At 36.8% G+C, this 24524-nt stretch overlaps 1 protein-coding gene across 2 annotated transcripts in view; it reads right to left on the bottom strand.

Annotated features, from left to right (window-relative positions):
- Positions 1 to 23998, bottom strand: part of LOC139979853 (vitellogenin-5-like) — a 47113-nt gene extending 23115 nt beyond the window's left edge. Inside the window, exons 1-15 of one of the 2 annotated variants that reach the window (XM_071991009.1) lie at positions 23825 to 23998; positions 21109 to 21144; positions 18394 to 18530; positions 14865 to 15023; positions 13416 to 13532; positions 12170 to 12224; positions 9493 to 9638; positions 8640 to 8761; positions 7876 to 8041; positions 6673 to 6857; positions 6203 to 6368; positions 5068 to 5217; positions 2451 to 2651; positions 1267 to 1478; positions 514 to 602 (exon numbers count right to left, since the gene is read on the bottom strand). In XM_071991009.1, the coding sequence (XP_071847110.1) occupies positions 514 to 602; positions 1267 to 1478; positions 2451 to 2651; positions 5068 to 5217; positions 6203 to 6368; positions 6673 to 6857; positions 7876 to 8041; positions 8640 to 8761; positions 9493 to 9638; positions 12170 to 12224; positions 13416 to 13532; positions 14865 to 15023; positions 18394 to 18530; positions 21109 to 21144; positions 23825 to 23861 (1978 nt within the window). In that variant the 5' untranslated portion in view covers positions 23862 to 23998. The remainder of the gene's footprint in view (positions 1 to 513; positions 603 to 1266; positions 1479 to 2450; positions 2652 to 5067; positions 5218 to 6202; positions 6369 to 6672; positions 6858 to 7875; positions 8042 to 8639; positions 8762 to 9492; positions 9639 to 12169; positions 12225 to 13415; positions 13533 to 14864; positions 15024 to 18393; positions 18531 to 21108; positions 21145 to 23824) is intronic. The other variant, XM_071991016.1, reaches the window with a different exon arrangement.
- Positions 23999 to 24524: the final 526 nt, after the last annotated feature.

Here is a 24524-nt window from a genome sequence, read left to right as displayed (position 1 = left end):
AAAGAACATCCAATTAACGTGTAAATTTACATATGAAATGCAAGCATTTTTTCACAATAAACTGTTACACAGCCAAGTTCAAGCTTGACTGAACTTAGTAACTTACAAACAATATCTCTCAGAGAAAGTTAGCATAAAAATTTACTTTCTTTTCCATCCCTGAAAACAATTGAAGAGATCTAATGCTAATCAGGGAGAAATAAATGGCAATGGGTATTTATTAGATTGCAACTAAAAATCATAGTTTGCAGTAAGTGTCATTGGAAATGTGTGGAAATGATTCTAAGCACATGTGGGCTAAAATGTTGCCAAAGTGCAGGTTTTCTAGGATCCGCCATTGAGATATTTTAAAAACTCCTGTTTGAGAAAACTGCTCAGACCGGTGTGTGCTTTTAGTTGTTTGTTAGCATGGCAGTAAACAACCAACATTGAGAGAAGAATAATTCTTCAGTGATCTTGCATGAAAGTGTTGAGGAGGTTGGAGGAGGATGGAGTGTTGGGGAGGATACTTACGTTCAATGTTCTGGGTGCTGTAACTCTTAGAGTGTTGCAGGATAGGGTACACTCGATCCCCAATCAAATCAAGAGCATTCTGAGCAATCCTGAAGAGACAGAAGAGAAGAAGTCAGTCATACTTAACCGTAAACACAAAAACAAGACAAAACAATTTTGATCAAGAAAAAATTAGGTAGTCTCCCTCATTGATGTGTAACAGGCACATAAGGCGTAATTGTGAATACTTTTTACTGTGAGTTGAATATTTTTATGGGTTTTGGGAACTTCAACCTCTGTTGAAAAGCACAACACCTAGGAGAGAGCAGTATTCACAATTACGTCTTATGTGCCTGTTACAGATGCATTAAATTAAAACTTAATGCCAACGGCATTACCCACCATTCATTGCCTCGTTGGGGTTCAGGTAAAAATACAGCTCCATGTATAGCAATCTTCCCAGCTCTAAATCTGTGGAGGGAGGGTGCAGGGGGAGGGGGAGGGAGAGGGGGTGGTGGGCTTAATAATGGTAACTGTTTTCTTCTTGAAGTACTTTAAGCTTACTCCACACGAGATGAGACTCAAGAGTACATAACTTTTGAGATATTTTCCTTGTAATGTAAGCATGCAAGTATTGAGTCAATATAAATGACAGTGAGCTGCTCCACCCATCCTCCATTTATCTTTGTTTTATCCCTATCCCCTCTTCTCTTTAGTCCCCTTTAGGGAAGTAAAATCATCATACTAATCTTGTTAAGACAAGTAAAGACTTACGTTGCAAACGATTTATGAGTTTTAGCTATGGACTTTATATGTGAATAAGAAAAGCTAGCCACTTGTGGGTCCTTTTCTTCCAATAGACTACTCGCTATAGCCTGCATGACCAGAGGGGATGGGTGAGACTCCATCAGCATGTAGCAAGCAGCCATTCTGATCTCAGAATCCAGGGAGGTGTTCAGGTAAACTGGAAGAAGAGAGCTTTGGATCTAAAAGAAGAAATAATCGAAGTGCCAAAGATTGATTTTACGATAAAACTGTTAAAATAATCAGCAATCAAGGTCCCATTAAGTTGGATATATAATCTTGGGATACATTGAAATATTTAGTGAATAAAATGTTTGTCACTTACAAAGTAGCTCAAACTCGCCTGGTATAATTAAGATAAATTTCAGTTTGATATTTTAACATTTCAAACAAGGAGATAAATGTCAAAGAAACATACTTGTGGCGTTATCCTTTGCAGGTTGTACAAAAGAGACAGCATTGCCTTTATTGCATGAATTTGATATGTATGTATGTGTGTATGTATGTACGTATTTTAGATCCTCCTGCAAGCAGGAACTCACGAAGAAGCCTCATTGGCTTATCAAAGCCGCAAGCTGACAGAAGTCAGTCTCTTAGATTCATCATCATCATCATTAGATTCATAGAATCTCTTAGATTCATGTGTAAAAATATTTGTTCTCCTGACTTATTGAAGTTACTTTCATATATGTATATGTCATATTGACTATTTATGCTGGATATAAACTATTTCAATTGTCATTGTCAATTATTACAGCAACCACACTTTATTTGTGGCAGTGTCTTCAACACAAAGTGTTAACTGGAGATGTGCCCACAATTATATCCTTCAATTATCCAAATGCTATCCAGTGAAAGAAAGATGGCAAAATTTGAAGCAATAAGAATAAGAACGGAAGCTTCTCTCCAAAGTAAGAATGCTTTTCTGTAAAAGGCTAATAAACCAAACCAGGGAAAAAAGGAAGATATGCACAATCGAGAATATAATGAATAGTGACCTAATGACTGCAATTGCTATCATGCCTCTCAGTTAACTGTCTCAAGCACATGGAATTTTGAATATTCAAACAAATAATTCAATAATAGTAAGCAAATTCTCACAAATGAGGAAATATTGAATGGATTTTGGGAACAGCTATAGAGAGCTTACATACCGTAGAGGGAAACTTGAAAAGAACCTTTCTGAATGAGTAGATGGTTTGAGTTATGAGATCTGACGATGAGGAAAACCCCATCACAGTTTCCAGGAGTTCCGGAATCTGACTCTCACGGATGTTGCCTGCGTTGCCAGATGCCTTGATGAACAGCTTGTTCAAGGAATCGCTTTTTGTAGACTTCACTTTTCCGCTCAGGGCCTGAGAACCAAAACAACCGATAAGAAAACATTGGATTAAAAAAGTACTTAAAAACAAATTTTGAAGAAAAAAAGAAAGAAAAGATACATAGGAATTGAATGCCAATTCAACAGAATGCTTCAAATATGTTTAAATTTTTACTCTGAACTAATAATATTAATTCCATCTACTTCTTTTACCATTGATCACTATAGTTAAGACTTAATTTGCTGCTTTCCAACATATCTACCAGTAAGTAGGCTTGCACGGTAAACCGGTTTTAGTACCGAAACCGGTTTTTTCCGACCGAATTTCGGTACTATTTTTTATTTTAAGAAAACCGAAAAACCGGAAAAACCGAAATGTGAATTGCAAATACTGGAAAAAACAAAGTTTGTTGACTTTGGTTTCTCCTATTTACTGTTCTTTTTGCAATATGAAAGTTGCAGTAATTGCAACAAGAGAAAGCTTTTCTGATAGACGACATTGTCAGCTACGATCGGCACACGCCATAACCAGTGCTTGAGGGTGGATAGCTAGGCCTAACATTAGGCTATGCAGCCCTTATATCATGCATCAGTTAGGTGACCTTGTAGTATTGAACTGATCTTGGTGGCCAACGTTAGTAGTTGTGAGAAGTACACACTCAAATGACGAGATGCAGTTCAAAATAAATTGTTATATCCAACGTGTTTGTCCTCTTTGTGTTGTTCTTATTATTTAACTTCAATTTAATAGTAGAGGATATGGAGAAAATCTTTTCAAACACATTGATCACAGTTCGTGTTCAAAAAATGAACGTTAAAACTTGAAAGGTACATTGCGCAATCCACAATACCATACGACATGTACAGTCGCATGGGGGGGGGGGGCTCTGTGAGTTTAACAACTAAGATGCAACAAGTAACCATAGACCAATCACGTGGGGGCTCTGAGTTTAACAACTAAGATGCAACAAGTAACAGTAGAACAATCACGGGGGGGGCTCTGAGTTTAACAACTAAGATGCAACAAGTAACATTAGAACAATCACAGTCCATTATTCGCAAGAGACACCTGGCGTCAGGCTTCAGTCAAGGAATATTAAAGGAGTAAAAATGTTGCATACATGGCTGGAAATTACAGGTGTTGCTGTTGGACAATTCTTCTTTGTACGCTAATAGATTTTATTTTCTTTGTAAGTTTCCTTTCAACCTTTCTTCTTATCAGTTTTCAGACAAGGCGTCTCTCAGTTGGTTTTTCGTTTGCGTTGATGAACACATGTTTCCAACTTAAACGTTAACAATTTATATTCTTTGCCGACCTAATCCCCGCTTTTGCCAGCGATATTTTTCAACTTGTACTTGAAAGTGTAGACGGTAAATTCTCTTCACTCCTTGAAGAGAAATTTATTTTACCCCAAGATACCACCCGCGAACATGGCTAGAGCCTTGTGCAATTTGGTACTTTCGAACACTTTGTCAGCCACTACTGAATATATTGGACCAATCATATTGTAAAGCATTTTTTTTTACGATCTCCAATTGGTCATAATGGGGTTTACGCTCGGCCCTCATCCCCGAAAATATAACATAATATAATATAACATGACCGTGATAATTTTTTTTTGAACACGAATTTGAACTTCGTGAAGTACAGTAAACACAAGACAAACGATACCTGTACGTGATGTTAAAACTTTAAGAAAAAAATTCACTAACACATTTCTTTTGGACATATTTACTTCAGTTAAGTTAACGTGGGTTATAAAATGAGAGTCATGAAGGCAGTAACATTTCTTGAATTTATTCTCCCTATTTTTAACCCTTCACTGCGAATGAACAGACTTGAACCCGCTGTTGGTAAAGCTTCAAAAAACGCATCTTAGCGATCGAGATTTGGATGTTTTCAATGCAATTCGGGAGCGGGAAAAAACCGGTTTTTGAGCCGGATTCGGTTTTTTGCTAGAGAAAAAACCGGTTGTAAGTTTTCACGAAACCGTGCAAGCTTACCAGTAAGGACCAGCAGTGGCGGAGCTAGGGGTATTGGTCAGGGGAGGCAAGAATGGTCTGTAGGGGCGCTTTCGACGCTACCTAAGCGGAGTGCCACCACAGGTTGGCGCGGAGCGTACAGAAATTTTTCGAGTAAAGATACTCCCTAGATCGCTGGAAATGACCCTTTCCGGGCCTAGCTAATTTGCAGATAAACAAAGAATAAATAGGTGTCATCGCCAACAAAATGTGACAAATGTCAATGGGTAGATGAGAGTGCAATAAAAAAGTCAATAATCGCGAATAAGTAAAAAGTGGTAAAAAGCTGAAAAGGGCGCCAGTAGTTCATTTAAGTCTGTCAGGGGGGCATCCCCCCCCCCTTACTGTATGGACGCTCCACCACTGGACTGATGACCAGGAGGAATGAGAGCTTTAACTGCTCAAGAGATTACAGACGTTACAAATACCTGAATGAACTGGTTTTCCTTTTCAGGGCACGACGCAGCCTCAAACTCTTTGGGGGAAGCCGAGGTGCAGACAGCGTCGACTAATGAGCCAAAGGATAACATGCAAGGACCGTAGAGTTTGGCATCTTCCTCCTTACTATAACACAGAGTCTACCGAACAAAATACAGAAAGGGCAACATATAGTAATTATGATTATAAAAAGGAAAAGGCATATGATGTTGAAATTTATTTGGAACTAAAATGTTCTAGCACTAAATCATGTTCATCACAGGGGCATATGAACCAAGCAAGGGACAAAAATATTTTCATGAGTACACTTTTGCCGATACCCTTAGTAAGCACCAAAGATGGTAGTTACCCACTGCAGTGTTTACACTGAGCAATATATGATGAGTTAAGCTACCACTACGAGGTATCTGTAATATATGTTATGTATATGTAATGATCAAAGTATGCAGCTCATATATCCATTCTAGCATAGTTAGTTGTCTGTGCTCTTGTACTCATCCTAATGGGTGTTGGTAGGCCTACTCTTACCCAAGGCATTTTGGAAATCTAGTATAGATAAATACTGCAAGATTAGGCCCTTTTAGCTCATGCATAGAGCCTCGTTATGCTGTTTGTACTTCTACTACAAGTCTGCAGTCAACAGTCGGATAAATTGATGTGAACATTAGACATGCCCTAGGGAATATTTATACTCCTCTCTTTTAATGGTGCAATCCAATTGGTATTCAAAATAACTTCATCAAATTCATAAAATGTTCATGACATTAGCAAACATCTATACACATGACAACTCTAGCACATTTCATTGTATTTTTTTTTGGGGGGGGGGCTATGGTATAAGACCAATTATTCACCAACTGCACCGTTCTAGGTGTTTAAAAGAAGATTGTAAATGCAGCTAGTTGCCCTGACAATATATTTGAACATGCAGTGCAAATTATCATAAGGCATATGACATATTATATAGGTATTACGTAACTTGGAAACCAAGATATAGAAATATAGAAAAACTCCCGGTGCTCAAAAAGCTTCTTATATTTGGAGAACTATGACTGTATACCAATGCAGAATTTGTGCCTAACTCTGTCATACGTTTCAATACAATCCAGAAAGATGTTATTTTACCAGTAGGTTGGTTACGATGGTGACATTCTCAGGTCGACTATATGCTAATGAGGTCAACATCCAGGCAGCTCTCTCTCCAGTGATGTGCCCATCTTTGATCTTAGATATGATGTGAGACATGGAGACAAACGTGCTAGCCACAACAAGAGCATCCTCTAGAATTTCTCTGCAAGTTAATAACAAATTGTTTATCCATCACAGTGATGTCACCAGCAAAGAGAAAAAATCACTGAAAACTTGAAAACTTCACAACATATCTAAATATAAAAAAAATATTCCGTGATTGATTGATTGATCATCCTAACTTCATTCAGGGCTCAGAAGTTTGCTCACTACTATACGATTGCACAGAAGGAATTAACATTGTGTATAATTCCATGTCTTTATAACTGACTGATTGATTGATTGATTGACTGATAGATTTATTTATTAATTGTAGTCAAGCAATGATAATGGAATAAACTTTTCACCTCCTTTTCTTAGCAATCTCCTCCTCATCTGCGGACTTAGTTCCAAATCTTTTGATCACTTCATTGACTTCTTCGTTTGTAATCTGTCTCAGCTTTTGGATCAGGAGAATGAATTCACTGGTCGTTGAGTCATCAGTACCGTTCGACTTGAAACCGTCGTTGATGTTTGTCAACAGAGCATCCACCTGATAAAAGTAACAACAGCAGCTGGGATATCATGGGGTGTCTTTGTGGATGGGTTAATCACATGTAAGTGAAACCTGGACCAGCACAGTTCATCCAATGTAGCCTACAGTTTAGCACACTCTAGCACATCCCAAACTGGCAAAAGCAAACCAATAGAGCCTAGAACAGTACAGCACAGTTTAATTCACGCCCAGTCAACACACAGCCTAGCCCAGCACAGTTCAGTCGCACCCAGTCAACATGCAGCCCCCGCTAAGCATAGTCCAAAGCAATCAAGCTAAGCCCCTATCCCCTATCCTGGCACCCTCCAGCACAGTCAAATAATACAACAAGGAAAATTGCAGCCCTGCCCAGCAAATGCAGCACAGACGCGACCACTAAGTAGAGTCAATGCAGCCCAGTCTAACATAGAATAGTGCACTGCAACCCAGCTAATGCAGCACAGCCCACCACAGAACAGTGATAACAGGCCCAGCCCATGCAATGTACTTGAAGCATCCTCCAGCACAGCACAAGCCTAGCCCAAATATACCCTACAAAATCCTCTTTACCTCACTCTACCCACTCCAGATATGAATATCTTTGGATTCCTATGTATATACCTGATATCATAGTGTTGTAGGATTAGCTGATATATGTTTAATATGAAAACTAACAGAATTCCTGGAAGTTCCATAATATCCAGTCTGGGACTTCATCCCACAAAGCAACATTTTCAAGCAAGATATCTTTGTGAAACATCCGAAGTCAGCCAACACCCATCTCCCTCTCTTCAGCCCCCCTCCCCCCCCCCTTCCCTGGCCCTTCCAATTCATGCAGGGATAAAGAACTCTAGTTATTCCAAATGTTGTCCATACAGATTAACTTTGGACTTATTATGAAAACCTATCCGAATTTTAAGTATTCATTCTGTATATGTACCAATGTACTATATGCATTGCAGGAACCATCAGGTTGTAAACATAAACTTTCTGCTTTTGATAATACCAGAAATACAGATTCAGCACCCGTTCCTACCTCTTGTACGCTAGCTTCAATTTGCTCGGCTGATGTCGCCCTGGAAGGTGCAAGTGGATCTGTCTCTACCAGTTCCATTTTCAAGTCACTGCTCTTGGCATGATTTGACTTCTTGTCAACATCAATGGTAGCCACTTCCGACTTCTCCACGAAAGTCAGCTTTTGACTGAAATACAAATAAAGACACGATGGTCACAACTAGTAGGGATATAATACAGTTAGGTTACATTGTAAGGAAAGCTAGAAATTGCCTTGGGTTTCACTGAAATGGCAGGAATATTCACCTTTTAAAGGGGCACCAAGGCAATTTTCCAGATATGATAGGCACTATGTAATTTTTTTGGCAAAGTGATTGAACATAGGTACAGAACACAGACACATATCACTTACCGACTGCCATACACTGACAAACTTTTTCTTAAGACTATACAATCACCACTAACATTGACTAAGTAGTGTAAGTATTGGTCGCATGATAAATTATACTTGTTTCATGTTGGCTTCACTACACAATATCAGAGGAAGAAAATAGATGTAGTTGTACAACAGACACGCAGGCTGGATAGTTGGTAAGATCAAGACAATGAATAGAAGTTTACAAATGAAGAAGAAATCAAAAGAAAAAGAGGATAATTGTGAATAGAAGGATAGGTGGAAAACAGATGCCTGACTACAGTTAACCTCTGACAAAGTTCGTACTATGATGCCATTCTACATAAAGCTTTTCTCCCTAAAACAGACAAAACATCATCGGGTGAAATTACCTGGTGTATGACATAACAGACTTGCCAGCTCTGCTAAATGGTCTGAATTCATGCACTCCATTTACCTCTGCTGTAAGTGGAATAGTACGCCAGTGTTTGTCCTTCTCCACTTTGAAGGCGGCCTATGAAGGGGGGGAAAAAAGGGTCACTTTGACAGGGTTTATAGTCAGTGTTCAAAATGATAAAATTAGTGGAAATGAAGAGAATGAAGTTTACCAGAGGACAAATGATTTGAATATTTATACTCTTTGTTTAATAGTTTTCTTCAGACACATATATAACGTAACATATGAATATCAAAATCATTATTTTCTATATAATGTAAGCTATACAGATTGAAAATGTGAAGAAAAAAACACACATCATCTGAATTATGGATTATGTAATCCACACATTTAAAAGACGTAACAACAAATTTCTTGTGAATCAAACACAGCCCAGTGAGGGTAGTGGGGGGGGGGGGCATTGTTCTAACGCTAATACCACTTCATACTGTCCATTCATTTCACGCTTAACTGATATCACTTGTAGGAAAAATAAGAAGAGTTCTGAAACTTTATGTAAATAGAAACAGGATATACACTGTCATACTGCTCATACTGTCACTTGGAGCAGTTTCAAGCATGACATAAATGTACATACATAATAAACTGTCCTAAAACAAGGAACAAATAACTATTCATTCATGTCCAAAAACTACTGTGTCAAAGCCTGCATTTCTTCAAAAATAATCCAATTTTTTCGCTGAAAAAACATCACACATTTACCATCACCAAACACTGAATACACATTTTATAAAACAAACCAACGTGTTTAGTAAGATGGGAGCTAGTGGGTGGGGGGGGTCACCAACCTGTGACTGGGAAGAGATCATTTCGGTTTCTTTGTATTTCTTGGATTGGTAACCATGGAGACCATAGAGATGGACCTTCTTGGAGCGATCAGGGCAGTTCTGAAGATCCCAGACTTTATTAATGAAGGTGATGTCATCTTCACCAACTGAATATAAACAAGAAAAAAAAAAGAAGTAAAAAAACGTCCAATTGATAAGGTTTGTATAGTAAAAGTTGGTCTATCTTAAAGAATAAAGAGTTTGATACATGCTTGCAAGGACACATTGCCAACATTCCCCCACCCCATCCCCTCACTACAGATGTACTGTAGGTTTGCTTTATGCTCACTGCATGCTTGCAGCATGTTCACTGCATGCTAACATCATGCTCTGCTGCATGTGTACAGCATGCTCTCTGCATGCTAACATCATGCTTTGCTGCTTGTTTATGCATGCTTGCTGCAAGCTTCCACTTGGAGAGTGATTGGATGAAGCAGACAATCTTGGATTTTGCTATGCATTTGAGCACATTGGCTTCTAAGCCAGTAAATGAAATATAGAGAGATAGTGTATATTCAAGAAAAGGGTCACTGTATAACATCACTTATTTAACATCACTGTATAACATCACTGTATAACATCACTGCATATAGGTCACTGTATAACATTACTGTATAACATTACTGTATAACGTCACTGTATAACATCACTGTATAACATCACTGTATAACCTTACTGTATAAGGTAACTGTATAAGGCATACACGTATAAGTCATACACCTTATTGGAATTTTGAGGCTGTCATAGCCCACAATGGTGGTCTTCTAATGTAAGGGAACAGAATCATATTCCTAACAATTCAACAATGAGGTCAGAAAAGCCACAACTTTCTCGCAGCCATGCCGATAAAACAAAGTGTAAGCACAGGGAGAGTGATATTTTCTATTTGTCATATACGATTGTAAAATTTAAGATACAGTCACTAAATGTGGTGTTTTTTAACAATCATCAATCGAGAATAACAGAAAAGGAACCACTCACACCCCATGACATACCTCAATGATGCATGGACACAGGTGGGAGCAGACTTGTTTGAATTCAATCAAGCAAGTTTTTAACCTATTGCGGATTATTACTCAGAATATTTTGAGGTATATAGCTTAGTTAACAGTTTACTTTGTGGTTTAAACCTTGCTGTCTCTTTTCTGCTAGTCTTCCTAGTTGTTCATGTTTTCGAGCCCTTGCCGGGTTTCTGTGCACTTTCTTTCAACTCATGTATGTAGAATTTCTGTTATTTCGATTTATGTTACAGTATGTTGAATCTGTTGTGTTTATATGCGAAGTGATATACCAAATAAACGTAACTCAACAACACAAAAACTTAGAGAGCCCCAGAAAAATTCCATCACAGCCAGTGACAAAACATCCTGACTTCAACAAAGACAAAGTAGAAAGAGTAAGACCACAGCAAAAAAAATAGAAAAACTCTGCTATCATTCGTTAATCAAAGGAAGGAAAACTGAGGAAAACTTGATAAATGGGTCGCTACCTGCCATAAAGTTCATTCAAACAGCAAATACAGCTGTCTACTAAGTCTAAAATGTCATTTGTGATTCATACAAAAACAGATGATATCAGATAATCTGGAAACCATTAGAAAGACAATACATAAGATTAATCAAATCTTTTGATACAATAGATTTCCTCACCACCCACAAACTGGGCAAATTTGTTTATCTAGAAGAAACAAATGGACACCAAACAGGTATATAGATGATGATAAATATTTACATTTTAAACAATGATATTTTGAGCTGGGACAATGCCCTTATAATAGATTACAAATAAAGTAGTTTGGATAGCTTGATAAAAACTGTGTTTATCACATTTGCAGATGTATGAACAACAGGCATCCCGTCCGTGATTATTGTTAATCATATCTTTATCACTTCTTTTTGCGATAAGCAAGAGTAGCCCTCTAAAAAGTCCATGCAAAAGGTGACTTTCTAACTCAGAGAGCGTAAACGTTCATTAGTTCACTGAGTTTTGTAAACGGTTGTCATATGCCGAGATATTTGCAAAGAATATGGCTTTTTGTCATATTTACTAACAGACTGACTGTTGGCTTAAATCTCCAAAGAAATGTCAGATATATGATGAACTACATATAAAGTTGTATGTTTATATTTTGTATTAAGCATGTCCTCCTAAGTAGGGAGGGAAACTTCTGTTATGAACTACATCTTAAAAATAAATATAATATATATATATATATATGATAGATATAACAATATGACTTGCACTCACATATAACTACTTTGAACCACTAAAAGAAATATCGATACAAAAGTCATATCTAAAGTCATCCAGTTTTAAACATGTGTAAAAGTAAGAGGGCCTGACGATTCAATCCTAGCAGCATCCTCAGAGGGGATCCTGCTAGGATGGAAACGTCATGCCCACTTACTTTTAAACATTCTCTCACACAGGCTCTATAGTGGATAAGCAGTTTGCTAACAGTTTTTTGGTTTTATTTATCCTTTAAACACGGTAGAGAATCTGAAGATTAATTTAGACTAAAATAGCCGCACAGTTCATCAGCCTATACCTGACATGAACATGCAGAGACGGACTGTTGCCGGCTGTTGCTATGCACTCCAGTGCATGAAGAGAGATAACAAAGTGACATTGAACTCACCCTTATCAGATGCCCTGATGTTATAAATAGATGAGCAGTTACCATGGATACCAACCTGAAAGAATAAAATCAACTGCCTGTGTTAGCTGACATTTTGTTCATGGATCTACCACATACACCCGCTTCCCCACCCCCTCCCCCCTTCCTCGTCCCCTCAGCCAATGTATCTTTTCTGAACTTTTGTGTTAACTCTCACCATACCGACTTATAAACTTTCTATTCTTAAAGAGTTAAGATACAGTCAGACATCCACTAATTTCCTCAAACAACCCCTCAATATTAAAAATAGATATTTATGTCATGAACAAATTGGCACCATCTTTTCTTCTTTTGTGGGGGAAGGGGTAGTATGATACTGTACAATCTCCCACGCATACAATGTCTTCCCCCAATGATTACCGACAAATACCGGCTTCTTCAATTCACAGCTTTCTATTGATATGTCCAGCAACCTAACTTTTTCCGTAGTATAAGTATTGACTTGACTCTTCGATATTATTGTCTTCCATCCACCCACTGTTTTACTTTATGTAAAAAACAAAGTAGACTAGAAAGATTCTATTATCTGTCCACCCAATCCTCTGAATATCCTCCAATAAATTAATTCATGTATTTTAAGTCAAGCAGAACTCAAACCTTGATATAAAGTTACAGTTCAAATATTGACTGCTAGTAACATTTTTTAATAGCTATTCACGTTCTCAAGATATTCAGCTTTAAAGTACGGTATATAACTCCCTGCAAAGCTCCTTTAAGGATAAATTGATCATGATGTCGGCTCCTCGTTGCAGGTTTAATCATTAATGTTAATCCATTGTTTTAGAAATTGCCATTATTCAATCAAAATACATTCTTTCAGCTTCATAAAAAACAACAGACCACCTTTTTTGAAATGAAAATCAACACCATTTGTCCTGACAAATTTGTACTGCATCTTAAATATAGTATTGGAGACGAAGAAAGTCTTTATGGTTGTCCTCTTTGGGTTTAGTGTTTTCATTTGAGAAACTTAGTCTGTTGTGCCAGACTAAATAGTCCATCCACCAACCTGTTGAGCCTTAGATGCTTATAGGGTTATTTCTCACAAATTATGAGTGGTGTAGATGAAACAACCTCGAGTGACGGGAGTGCATGTTCTCCGTTGCTATACAGAAATCATCAAAATAGATTTTGTGCCCAACGTCATCCTTTGAAATAGTTAAGGCTTAGATTCCAAAACTTGTACTCTCGTTCAGATTTTACATACCTCGAATCCTTCTTTGATTCCAGGACTGGTTCGATAACTGAAAATGCTCAATATTCCTTTCTTGATGTTCAGCGACCAAACAGGCTCGCCACTTTCCGAGCTGAAGATGTTTGAAACCTGGGAAGACGATACAAATTTGAAAGACAGACCGAAAAAATATCAGACTTGAATTGTAAAATTAAGAAAGAGGTTTTAAACATTCTCTGATACCAAAACAAATCATTTCTCATAACAATGCGATGAGAGGCACTTGTTGTTCTAGCATGAACTTAAACTTCAATTTTTTTCTTAAAGTAGCTGAAAAAGGCTTTTACTGCAAAATGATAGGATATATACCTAACTTTTTTATATAAGAGGAAAAAACAGAATGTTTCAGGAGAATTAGAAGGATCATGATTTTTCAAAATATATCGTCCGACCTGATATCACACAACATATTGCAAACTTTTTTTTGTTCTCATGTATTTGTTCTAGTTTACAAAAGACACATTTGTTTTACAAAATAAGCTTTTTCTGCCAATATTTGGTTTCAAATTTTCATACCATGAGATGACCAAAAACACATACCAATTGCAGACCAGTAGTTTTCACAATTCTAGTTTCATTTCAAAAAATTAAGAAAAATGTCATTATTTCTTTATACTTTGCTTTGTTAACTTGTTTTGATACTAATTATGAAAGTGAAGGAGTGGGTCATGTAATGCTTAGCACATAATGGAATCATTAATTCAGAGAAAACAATTCAGTGTTCAAATTATGTGAAGCACTTTTTGAAAGCTCTCAACTTAAATGGTGTGAAGACTCACGCAAAAAGGAACGTTTAATGCCGTTGATCTGACCTAGTTTCGAATGAGGTGTAACAGAAGTGTTAGACACCACCATCGATCCCAGAAAATACGCACACAGCTTGCTACCTTCGGTAATTAGACACTAGTGTACAGTCAGTACATACAGCTGCGGTCAATACCCACAGCACAGTACAAACGATACAGCGATGGACATCTCAGGTCCAGCTAAAGAAAACAAGGTATCACGTTTCATTACTGTCTGCATTTTGTAGCGACAAGCAGAAAACTTCACAGCAACGGAAAGTTAACTTTTTCAGAGCGCGGCACGTGGTTTGGGGCGAGTCTTCAATGCCTTTAAGTCTCTTATAAAGTCCTATGGTCCCTGTGTACATAATTACTACACATCTTTGTACTTGTTCAACAATTTCTCAAGTTTTGCTTAGCATTTTGCAATACGATACCGCAGAAATTATTCCCTCTAATGGCCTGCCTTTTACTCTTCCATCAGTGAACAAATAAGGGATACATTATTCTGATCAATTGTAAGCTATTTTTAACCATACTTTAATAGTAGCTTCTGTAAAGCCGATGAAAGTAACCAGTTAAAACACAAAGGGATGCTGCTTTGTGTTACAAATGCAAACTTATATAGATATCTTACATTGTTGTCTTCTCTGTCGAAGACAGTGACGATACTCAACTGGCTCCTGAAGGACTCCTCTTTTTGACCTCCTAGCTCCACCCACAGGTCAGAGGTCACAATATCGTTAGGGCTATCCTCCACTGGTCCAATGAACTTCTTAATGCCAATGTTGTTCAACTGAGAAAAGAAAAAAATTAAAACATTTTTGAAAGGTTTGTTATACCTGTACCTGTAAAGTTGTCTCTTCAAAACACTGTTTGGACATATTGAAAGAATATCACTTCTGACGATAAAATAGAGTCTTGTGTAATCTGTAGCTCATATTTGAATTATCATTTGGGATCACTATAGAATCATGCTGGGTTCATTCCGATCCTTTAATCAACAGAGACATTAACATAAGAGGGCGATATTTTCAAAGGATCTTTACCTGGTTGTCCAAACAGTAAATTTGGGGTTTGTCCGAAAAATGAAGCAATAACGAAGAATGACCAATATGAACACTGTATGAGAGATGTGCAGGTTTGGTGAATAAAATACCAGCTTTGGGCTCCAAAGTGACAGAATGTGATACCCGTTTATCATGTTTACTTTTAAGAGTTATTTAGTTCCAATGCAATCTGAATTTGATGGGCGAACACCAAAGCTGATTTGGGTTATCCGAACAGAAATTTGGTCTTCCCAGACGAACATCTACATTTAAAAATTTTCCTGATATATTAAATATGTTATCTGCACAAGCAAACTTAGAGAATGGCAAATTATCAGTGGAATGAGAAGCGCTGTTCTGAATCTTGAATTTCCAAGCGAATTATTTTTTTATGCCATTATTATTAAAACTATGTCAAAAGTGTTGACAGTTAACTTGACATTTCCACCTTTGCAAAGTTGTTGTATCGATCCCCGGTTCCAGTCGAAACAACATAAAATAACAGTCAGATGTTGAAGTGTTTCGTTCCCCTGTTCCAGTCAAAACCAGGCACAAAACAACATAAAATAACAGTAAAATGTTGAAGTGTATCAGTCCCCTGTTCCAGTCAAAATAACATAAATTAACAGTAAGATGTTGAAGAAGGGATGTTCTAGGTTTACAGTTCTGGTAGTTGTATCGCTTGGCAATTCACAATGGTCCAAAAAGTATGAGACTACTTGTACTAATCAAACATGGAAATTAAAGGTATGTTGAAACAGCATGTGGGGGCGCTAGACTAGAATTAAACTAAAGGTCTTCTCTAGGATCTCTTTCTAGCCTTCAAGTGTTTCCAGAAAACAAGAAAAAAATAGTCTTTGCTTCAAATAAGATTTCCCCATCATTGGGAACTCGAAAATAATATATTTTTTTCATGCTAAATCCTCTAATGGACTGATTTTGTTTGCACTGCCCCTGATAAGACCCTTTGATAGTCCGAAGTTAATCAGTTGACCCAATCATCAAGATATATGTAAACAATTAAGACAAAGCCTCGTATAGAGACAATGCTTTCATTACGATAGCTTTATTATTTTTAATCAAATAAACTGACCTAGCTAGAACCTCTGATATAATTCTTGTATAATAATGTTTGATGACTGGATTCACTATGCCTTAGTTCAGAATCTTAAGAGTTTATACATTCTCTAAACTATTGCATGTATTTAAAACAAAAAGGAAAGGATTGCTGGGGGGTCTATTCAAATGTGAATTCTGAGAATATCTATATTCCCCAGCAAAAAAAACAAAAGTACTCAAAATTAAAACTCAACAAATTGAACAATTTCATACACAGTTGGCAACATTTTAGCCTGGTTATGTTGACAATCAGCCTTTAGGTCATATCTGTATACGATGCTAGACACAACTGTACTGCTAATAAACAAATGCAAAATACATCTAGCACTGAAAAGAATGAGACCAAACTATTGGAGATTATTCTATTCAAGGAACTGAACTTTGATATTCTCCTTCTTCTAATATGGAAAATCAAGCTAGAATGGAAATGTTTGGTCCTCAAATGTTATACATTAACTTAAAACTGGGCTTTTCTTTTTGTTAGATAAGAAATTGTGAACAGTATTTGTTTACTCTCTATCACTCTCTCTCTCTCTCTGTCTGTCTGTCTGTCTGTATAAATTCTCTGTCTGTCTTTGAGTTTCTTAAATGTAAGAGATCATGCAAATTATTTAGAATTAGCATATTGCACGTACCTATCACAGGACAAAGGTTCTTTCTTATGTTTGAATGCTCTGGTATACGCAAGGTGGGGGGGGGGACGTTATCATAAATGGTATCTGCTCGACTTTATCTGCATTTATTTATTTACTGTTTACGTTGACATAGTTCTATCATGTTATCCTATATGTTTTAATGAAAATCAAAAGACACACATTGCACAATCACAGATTAAGAGACAAAAAGACAGTCAGGGTCATTGACATCATGGCTAATAAAGACTTTGGCATATTGACCTTTAAAGGTTATCACTATATTTCTCACAATCTGTTGACTAAAATGGTTCAAAGTTTTCAGAATTTCCCTTCCTGGATGCTCTAATTACCAACTTTGTTTCCTTTTCCAAGACATTTATAAGTGTCAAATTCAACAACTAAATATATCAGTGGGTTCAAATGTTTTGAGGGTAAGCAAACATATTCTTGTCGAGGTATGAGCATGGGTGGCCATTATTAGACTTTCTAGCATATTTAGGACCTTCAAGTCAAGTTAAAGGGTAATTGTATCTAAGTCAATGTTGAGCACATTTGTACAATTCAAATTATATACTCTGTCTAGAGATCAGTCATTATTTGGACATAAACAGTCTGATCCAGAATTCAAGGTCCTGTTTTGGTATCTACCATAAAATAAGTCAAATAGCACATTAAAGTAAACTTTACATATATGTAATCCAAAGTGCTAACTTTTTCTTCTTTTAATTATAAAGGCATTAAACAATCATAATGTTCCATTCAGAATATTACAATTTTCGTGATTGGAAATTCTTGAAACATGTATTAAGTTATCTAGTATATATAAAGTATATCTATATCATATATATAGTTCTGAAAAGTAGTGATCGATTTTAAAAAAAACTGAGTCTTTGCACACGTAAAGTTTCTCCTTCACATTGAAACTATACAGGTAGATGAAAGTTTTGTTGTACTGTAGTTTTGTTGTACTGTAGTGTGAGCGTGGTGGCCAATTGGCTAAGGCGTCGGATTCGTGATCCAAGGATTGCTGGTTCGATTCCTGCCTAGTTCATTACGTTGTGTCCTTGGGCAAGATGCTTTATTTAACTTGCCTCTCTCCACCTAGGGGTTAAATGGGTACGTGTGAGGTAACTTGTCATTGGGCGCAGTATACAACTGCTGCGGACTGGAGGGACCGTCTCTGGGACAGGTTATCATTGACCAGGGGTAATATAACGTGTGTAAAGCGCTTTGAGACCTATCGCTGGTATAAAGCGCTATATAAAAAGCAAGTATATATTATCATTAGTATTATTATTATTATGAAACGGAACGAAAACGAAGGAAATCAATGCAAATGAAAACGGAGAGATGTGAAACAAACCTGTAAGAGGAATTGATTAGTTTTAACTTTCTGAACATTGGCGGTGCATTCGATAAGTATCCCTGAGTAGACCTGATTACATCCTTCCACTCCTGTAAGTACCTGACCCTGGTAGGAGTAAGTGAGGGTGTCAGACCCTGTTGGTAGAAACAGTGTTCAGTTTAGTTTTGTAAAATGAAAACAACAAATAAGTTAGGAGGGACAGATAAAGGCTAGGATGGTATGAAAACAAAACCTTAGCACAGATGACTTTTATCCTGAACATTACATTTCTTAACACTTTTGATCCTGCTACTCTAAAAGTAATTTAATATCTATATTAAGACATTTAATTGTCTTTTTTTGAAGTACAGACTGTAAAATATATCCCTAATAAATAAATGGAACAATACAACTCGGGAAATAAGAGACTTGATCCAAACAATGATACTTCTAACATTTTCTGAAATTTCAATCAAAATCCAACAAAAGAAAAACCGAAAGGTACAACTTGATTAATAGTAAAAACTGGTAATGGTGATCTAAGCCTAAAAAAATCACAAACTTGTCGTTACATCACTTATTATCAAAGTAACTGTCCAACACTTGCTTGTTATTCAACCTCCAATTTCTCCCAAAGAATTAAGGCACCAAATTAAGTAAAATTAATTAATTTAACAATACAGTAATCAGAATCAGATAAATGCAAACTTGTATGTTATTGCTGCTAGAGAGCATAACATTTCTGTGACACTTTCTGTCTTCACGGCCAAATGCACTGGATAAACACATCTCAGAGAAATAACACACACCTCTTTGTGAATTCTTTGTCAAAAAAGAAACATACTACATTCAGGTCCAGGGAATAGAATACATCTTTAACTAGAAAAGAAAATTAATTTGATATTCCTTGACAATATTAAGTATACTTCTAGTTAATCACAGTGTTCAATTGGCTACTAATATATTTTTTTTGGAATGGTTCAGTGCTGTACGTTGTTCCTACTGGCAACTTATGGTCACTAGTTCGGCTTTAAATTAAATAAACACTTTCAATATTGAATGGTATAATAAAACCCTTAAAATATGGGCTGAATTTCCAGATGACCACAGAAGAAATTCAATTTAATAGCGATGACTTTTCGATTTACTATTCGCATCCCATTATAACGTAAGCTGCACCTTGGTTAAACCTGTTGTGAAACTGTGGCATGCCTAACTTACCAAATGATAGTTAGTCTTGATGTAACCTACATAAAGTTCAGTATGTTGCTCATACGTAGGCTAGGGTTCCGATCAACGTACACTTTTACTTACCAGACAGAGCCTAACGTAATATCAATGTTACACCATAACTACACTTCAGTTAGCCGTTACTTTCTTCAAGTAGCCTATAGGCCTAGTCTAGACTTAGCTTTAGTACACAGCATAAGGCTAACACATTAACGTTTAACCTACTTTGAAGCCTATTCACATTTTTATAAAATATCTTAGCCCTGTCTCATCTCTACTCAGCTGCAATTCCGGAGAGTTAATGCTGCTTGTGACGAAAAAGCAACATTTTCCAAAATCAAGCTAGCCTAGACCTTAGTACTAATAGTTGTAACATGCTCTTTCTGTTGTAAACAAATCGTCCGACAACTCATCCCAGGTGCGTGCGCAGCTGGAGTTTGCAAGCGGTGCAAGTGTGAAAGTTTCGGAGGGAATTCCCCAATTTTGGTCGAACACTTCTATTAGCACAGTTACTCCCTTCATGTTCTATACCGATGATTTCGTTGTCTGGCACTATTTCAATATTATGGTACATTGTTTTTAATTTAAATTCCTACATCTAGTTTAGCTTAGTTCAGTTTAATAGAATAAAGCGATCAAGACACAAGATCCCTATCAAGGACCCTATGAAAAAAGAAAAGAAACCAGCTCTAAATCCTGTAGCAATTCTTAAAATAACAGTCTAAAGCATTCATAATACCATAGATACCATAGATATCCGACTCAGTCAAATAATTTAATTTGTTTACAACTTGTTGAGAAAAGAAGTTCTTTCGAACATTTAATCTACTACCAACTTTCTATAACTTAATTAAGATAATGACCTATAATGTGCATACCCTAAATTAACTTATAAAATATAGCCTGAACCATTTAAACTAGAAAATAAAATCTCTGTCAAGGCTAGCAGGAAGTGAAGCAGTTCCCCCCCCCCCCCCCTTCCACCTTCCTTTTCCTTCATTTTTCCTTCCTACCCCCCCCCCTTCCTTTCACATTTCTTTCCTCCTTCAAATCCCTGTAGTTGGTTATCTAAATTTTGATTTCAACTTAGCTAGAGTCATGCTTTCCCACGTTTGCATATCATCGAATATATTATATACGAAAACTAGAATATTCCGCTGCATATAATAAAATAATAATACAGTAGATCAATGTCGAGCCTATGGTCTTTCAACCGACATCACAACAAAATGAAAACATGGAAAAATACCACGAAAGTCACGCTTCTTGGGCCCTATGGCATGTATACGCTCAGATTAATTCATTTTATTAGTGTTAGAGTAAGCCTACATAGATTTATGGTCCACTGGGACCATATTTCAATATTAAGGCAGCCACTTGTTCATAAACCATGACGCAGTGATTGAAAAGTAACCACTGTGGCTTGTGATGTCTTCCATGGAGTTAATTAGGCCAAGATGTGTACTCTGAAAAATTACCGTGCTGTTGTAGAAATAAACTTACCTTCACTTGGATCTGCAACCAAAGTAAGTGGTATACCTGAGGAGAGACAAAGAAAATGAAACATATGATCAATTTGTAGGAAACACTAAAATCTGTTTCATGGGGCTATATAGATTTAGATGTTTAAGTAAAAGGCTCTCGGATTCCTTGATCGACTATTCCGCAGCGCACTTTCACACATTAACTGTCATTTCCCATTCAAGAACTGTGAACTCCCTCACTACCCGTAACTGTAAGGGATTCGCTGTGGTTGAGGGGATGGGTGTATAGTATTGTAGCACCTCCTCCCCCACCCCACTATATATAGCTTGCGGTTTTCAGCAAATTATGAGGTTTTATGAGGAAAATAGTTGTCGGGAACATCATCATTTTATCAAGACTGTCGGGTAGATGCAAGATCGCCCGTTTAGTCTGGAAGAAATATTAGTTTCTGCAGGGTTGGCTTCAGGTGTATATTGATCGTACGACTACGAAATTAATTACAGTTTTAATAAATTCTAATTTATTCCACACAAAAGTACGAAAGACAAATACAAGACACATGGTGTAGGAATAACACATAAAAGTCTGTCCGGCAGACTTATTTCCACTGTGGTCCCTGGATCGATATATCTTAGGCCTATATAGATGCTAGTTTTGCAACCCTCGGACCAACATTTGGACAGAGTCAATAGTATTAAATTTCGAAGCATAAACTCATCATATATTGACCCATGTTCCGGATAGATCGAGTTTTTTGTATCTGCACAAATCAAAATACGTTTAACGATCTCTGATTATTGAGTATGGCTATAGGTACTCCTGGGAGGGTGATATATTACTAGGGGCCGATGGGGCAGCCTCCCAGGCTAGTCATTTCCTTCTTCTCTGGCTGCCACTACTTTAACTTTATGTTTAGTTTACGCTTCCGATCTGACAAATTATTTTGATTGTCTTCGTTACTAGTATTACTCTATCCTCTATCGGGTGTACATTTAAATAAGCAATTATTCAGGTTTCTTGATAAAACCCCATCGTGCCGTCAGACCAGTTTTCATGTTGTTATAAGAAATAGTCCTCGGCGTAGTAAACATGCAAAATGCATGGTGATGGAACCGTTTCACAGAAGGATTTTATCTTTTGTAGATGCCGTCGAAAGAAAATTGGCGTTTCATCTCAATTTTAAGAAGTTCGTTTTACCTTGTAATTTCGACTTTTCGTCTAATTCTGTTTGACGTTTTACCTCAAAAGTTCGAGGTATCCTCTCAACATAAATTTGATTTTACCTGAAACACTTTAATTAAACAATTCTACATTTGAACGCAAAAATTTGACGTCACGAGTGTATTCTCTCGAAATTGGGGACTGTTACAACAACCACCAGACCGGCTTTATAGTCAAATATCGATATTTATACCTCGAAATTAAAAGGTTTAACCAGACAGTTCGATGTTCTACCTCAACATTTAACGTTTTATCACAACTTTCCGACGTTGATGTCAATATTTCGATGTTTTATCACGATATATTTGGTCTACAAAAATTCGTTTCAATTCGACATTTTGAAACTTATAAAACTTAAACATTTCTACGGGTTATGAAAGTAAAATAAATCAGGTGATTGTTCAATTGTTCATAGTGCGGTGTCTGCGTCTATAAAACTGGAGCCAGGAGTTGTCGTTATCTTAAACTCGAGACTCCTTGTCGTGACAAAGAGAGATTTTCATCACGCAAAATGCAAACATCCCCCCCCCCCCCCCAGTCGTTGACCTTTAGTATCACCCTGTTGGACACATTTATTTATTATTTTATTCTCTTGAAGGGTTATCCCGGTGGCTAAGTTTGATTTGCTTAACAAAATTGTTCGAGATATTCTGCAAATTTAGATCAAAAGCACATCTATATATCGTTTCGTTTTAGTCCTTAGTTATTAATTATTGTATTATGGTATATGCATTTACTGTACTGTATATGGACAGGGAAGCGGGTTTGATTTTGAGGAAGCAACTTCCAATATTTTAATGTTTTCAAACAAATCGGCACTATATACTGCTATAACTAACTTTCCTTTTTTCAACAAAATGAGATTCTGTAATTACATATTATTACAATATAAGTTAAAGTATGTTATAAATTATATAATGCCACGTGTCTTGATACGGCCGTGTCCGTAAACAGCATATATAGTACTCAATTCATTATGTACACATATAGACTATAGTATACCTTATATCTAGCTTTCTTCCTTGAGCAATTTATTTCGAAGCCAAAGTAAAAACTAACTTTTAATTCAGGGGCAGAAGAAAACTACAAATGACAATGGCAAATGGAGGAGCTGGGGAAGGGGTAACTTAAGATTAAATCTTAGCATTCTAGCTCCCGATACCGCCTTGAGCCAGAAAAGACGTTTCTATTTGACAAACGTAAGCACATCAGATTAAAGTTGAATTGCGGTAAAGCTGAATTGATTTGAACCCGCTTCTGCTCATATGCATTGAACAACTGTAATCGGGTCTGTCTTCTGTTTTCTTCTCTCCTATATAGGGTCCTTGATAGGGACTTGAGTGTCCTTCCTGATCATCCTTTTATATTCCTACTTAACTAAACTAAACTAAACTAAAGCTTGCTTCGATCTTATGTCAGGTGTATGATAATGTGATATACCTTAAAAACTCTAAAAAAAATCATATCAAAATATAACTTTTGAAAGAAGAAACAAAAAACGTCCGTGACGTACATGACAGGACAACAAACCATAGGAGTTTCTTCTCCATCTTTAGAGCTTCGGATGTGACTCCGATGAAATCTCCAATGAAAACCTGCAGCACGGTCGACGACGTCTGGGGAAGTATTAGCCCAGTTCAAATCACTATGTTAACATATACGTGACAAATTTGATAGCGAAAACGAGGGTACTCAGGCAGGAGTTAATTACCTGTGGAGCTACCAGAGTAAATATTACGAGGATCAAAGTTTACCGCAAAGGGGGTGAAGGAAGAAAGAAAGAAAGAAAAAACTCGTATTACAATATACATACGTAATAAAGAAAGATAGCATCACGGGTATGTATCCGAGGGAATGGTACGATGGTTTTAATGTTCCGATGATCAAATGTTTATATTTCATTTGTAACCTTATACTTTTAACTTTATGTATATATGCGTTAAAAAACTAACACGTCAGTATAGGTAAATGCGCTATATACACACATAATCAGCTCCCCACCTTTTTTTTGTTCCCACACGTAATCTAGTAGAATGTAGTTGTGATTTGTTCTCTTTGGACAAGGGAACGGGCAAAGAGCATCCGTCAAGTTTTATAATCCCAGACATATAATCCCAGACAACTTATTGACATGTCTAGTCTAAGATGGACGGTCCGTAAACAACGAGGCACGACCCAAAACGTGCGTAACGCAGATATCTTTTGTGAGCACG

This window comes from Apostichopus japonicus, chromosome 2 (assembly GCF_037975245.1).
Source record: "Apostichopus japonicus isolate 1M-3 chromosome 2, ASM3797524v1, whole genome shotgun sequence".
NCBI lineage: Eukaryota > Metazoa > Echinodermata > Holothuroidea > Aspidochirotida > Stichopodidae > Apostichopus > Apostichopus japonicus.
This window is presented reverse-complemented; position numbering and strand designations above follow the sequence as displayed.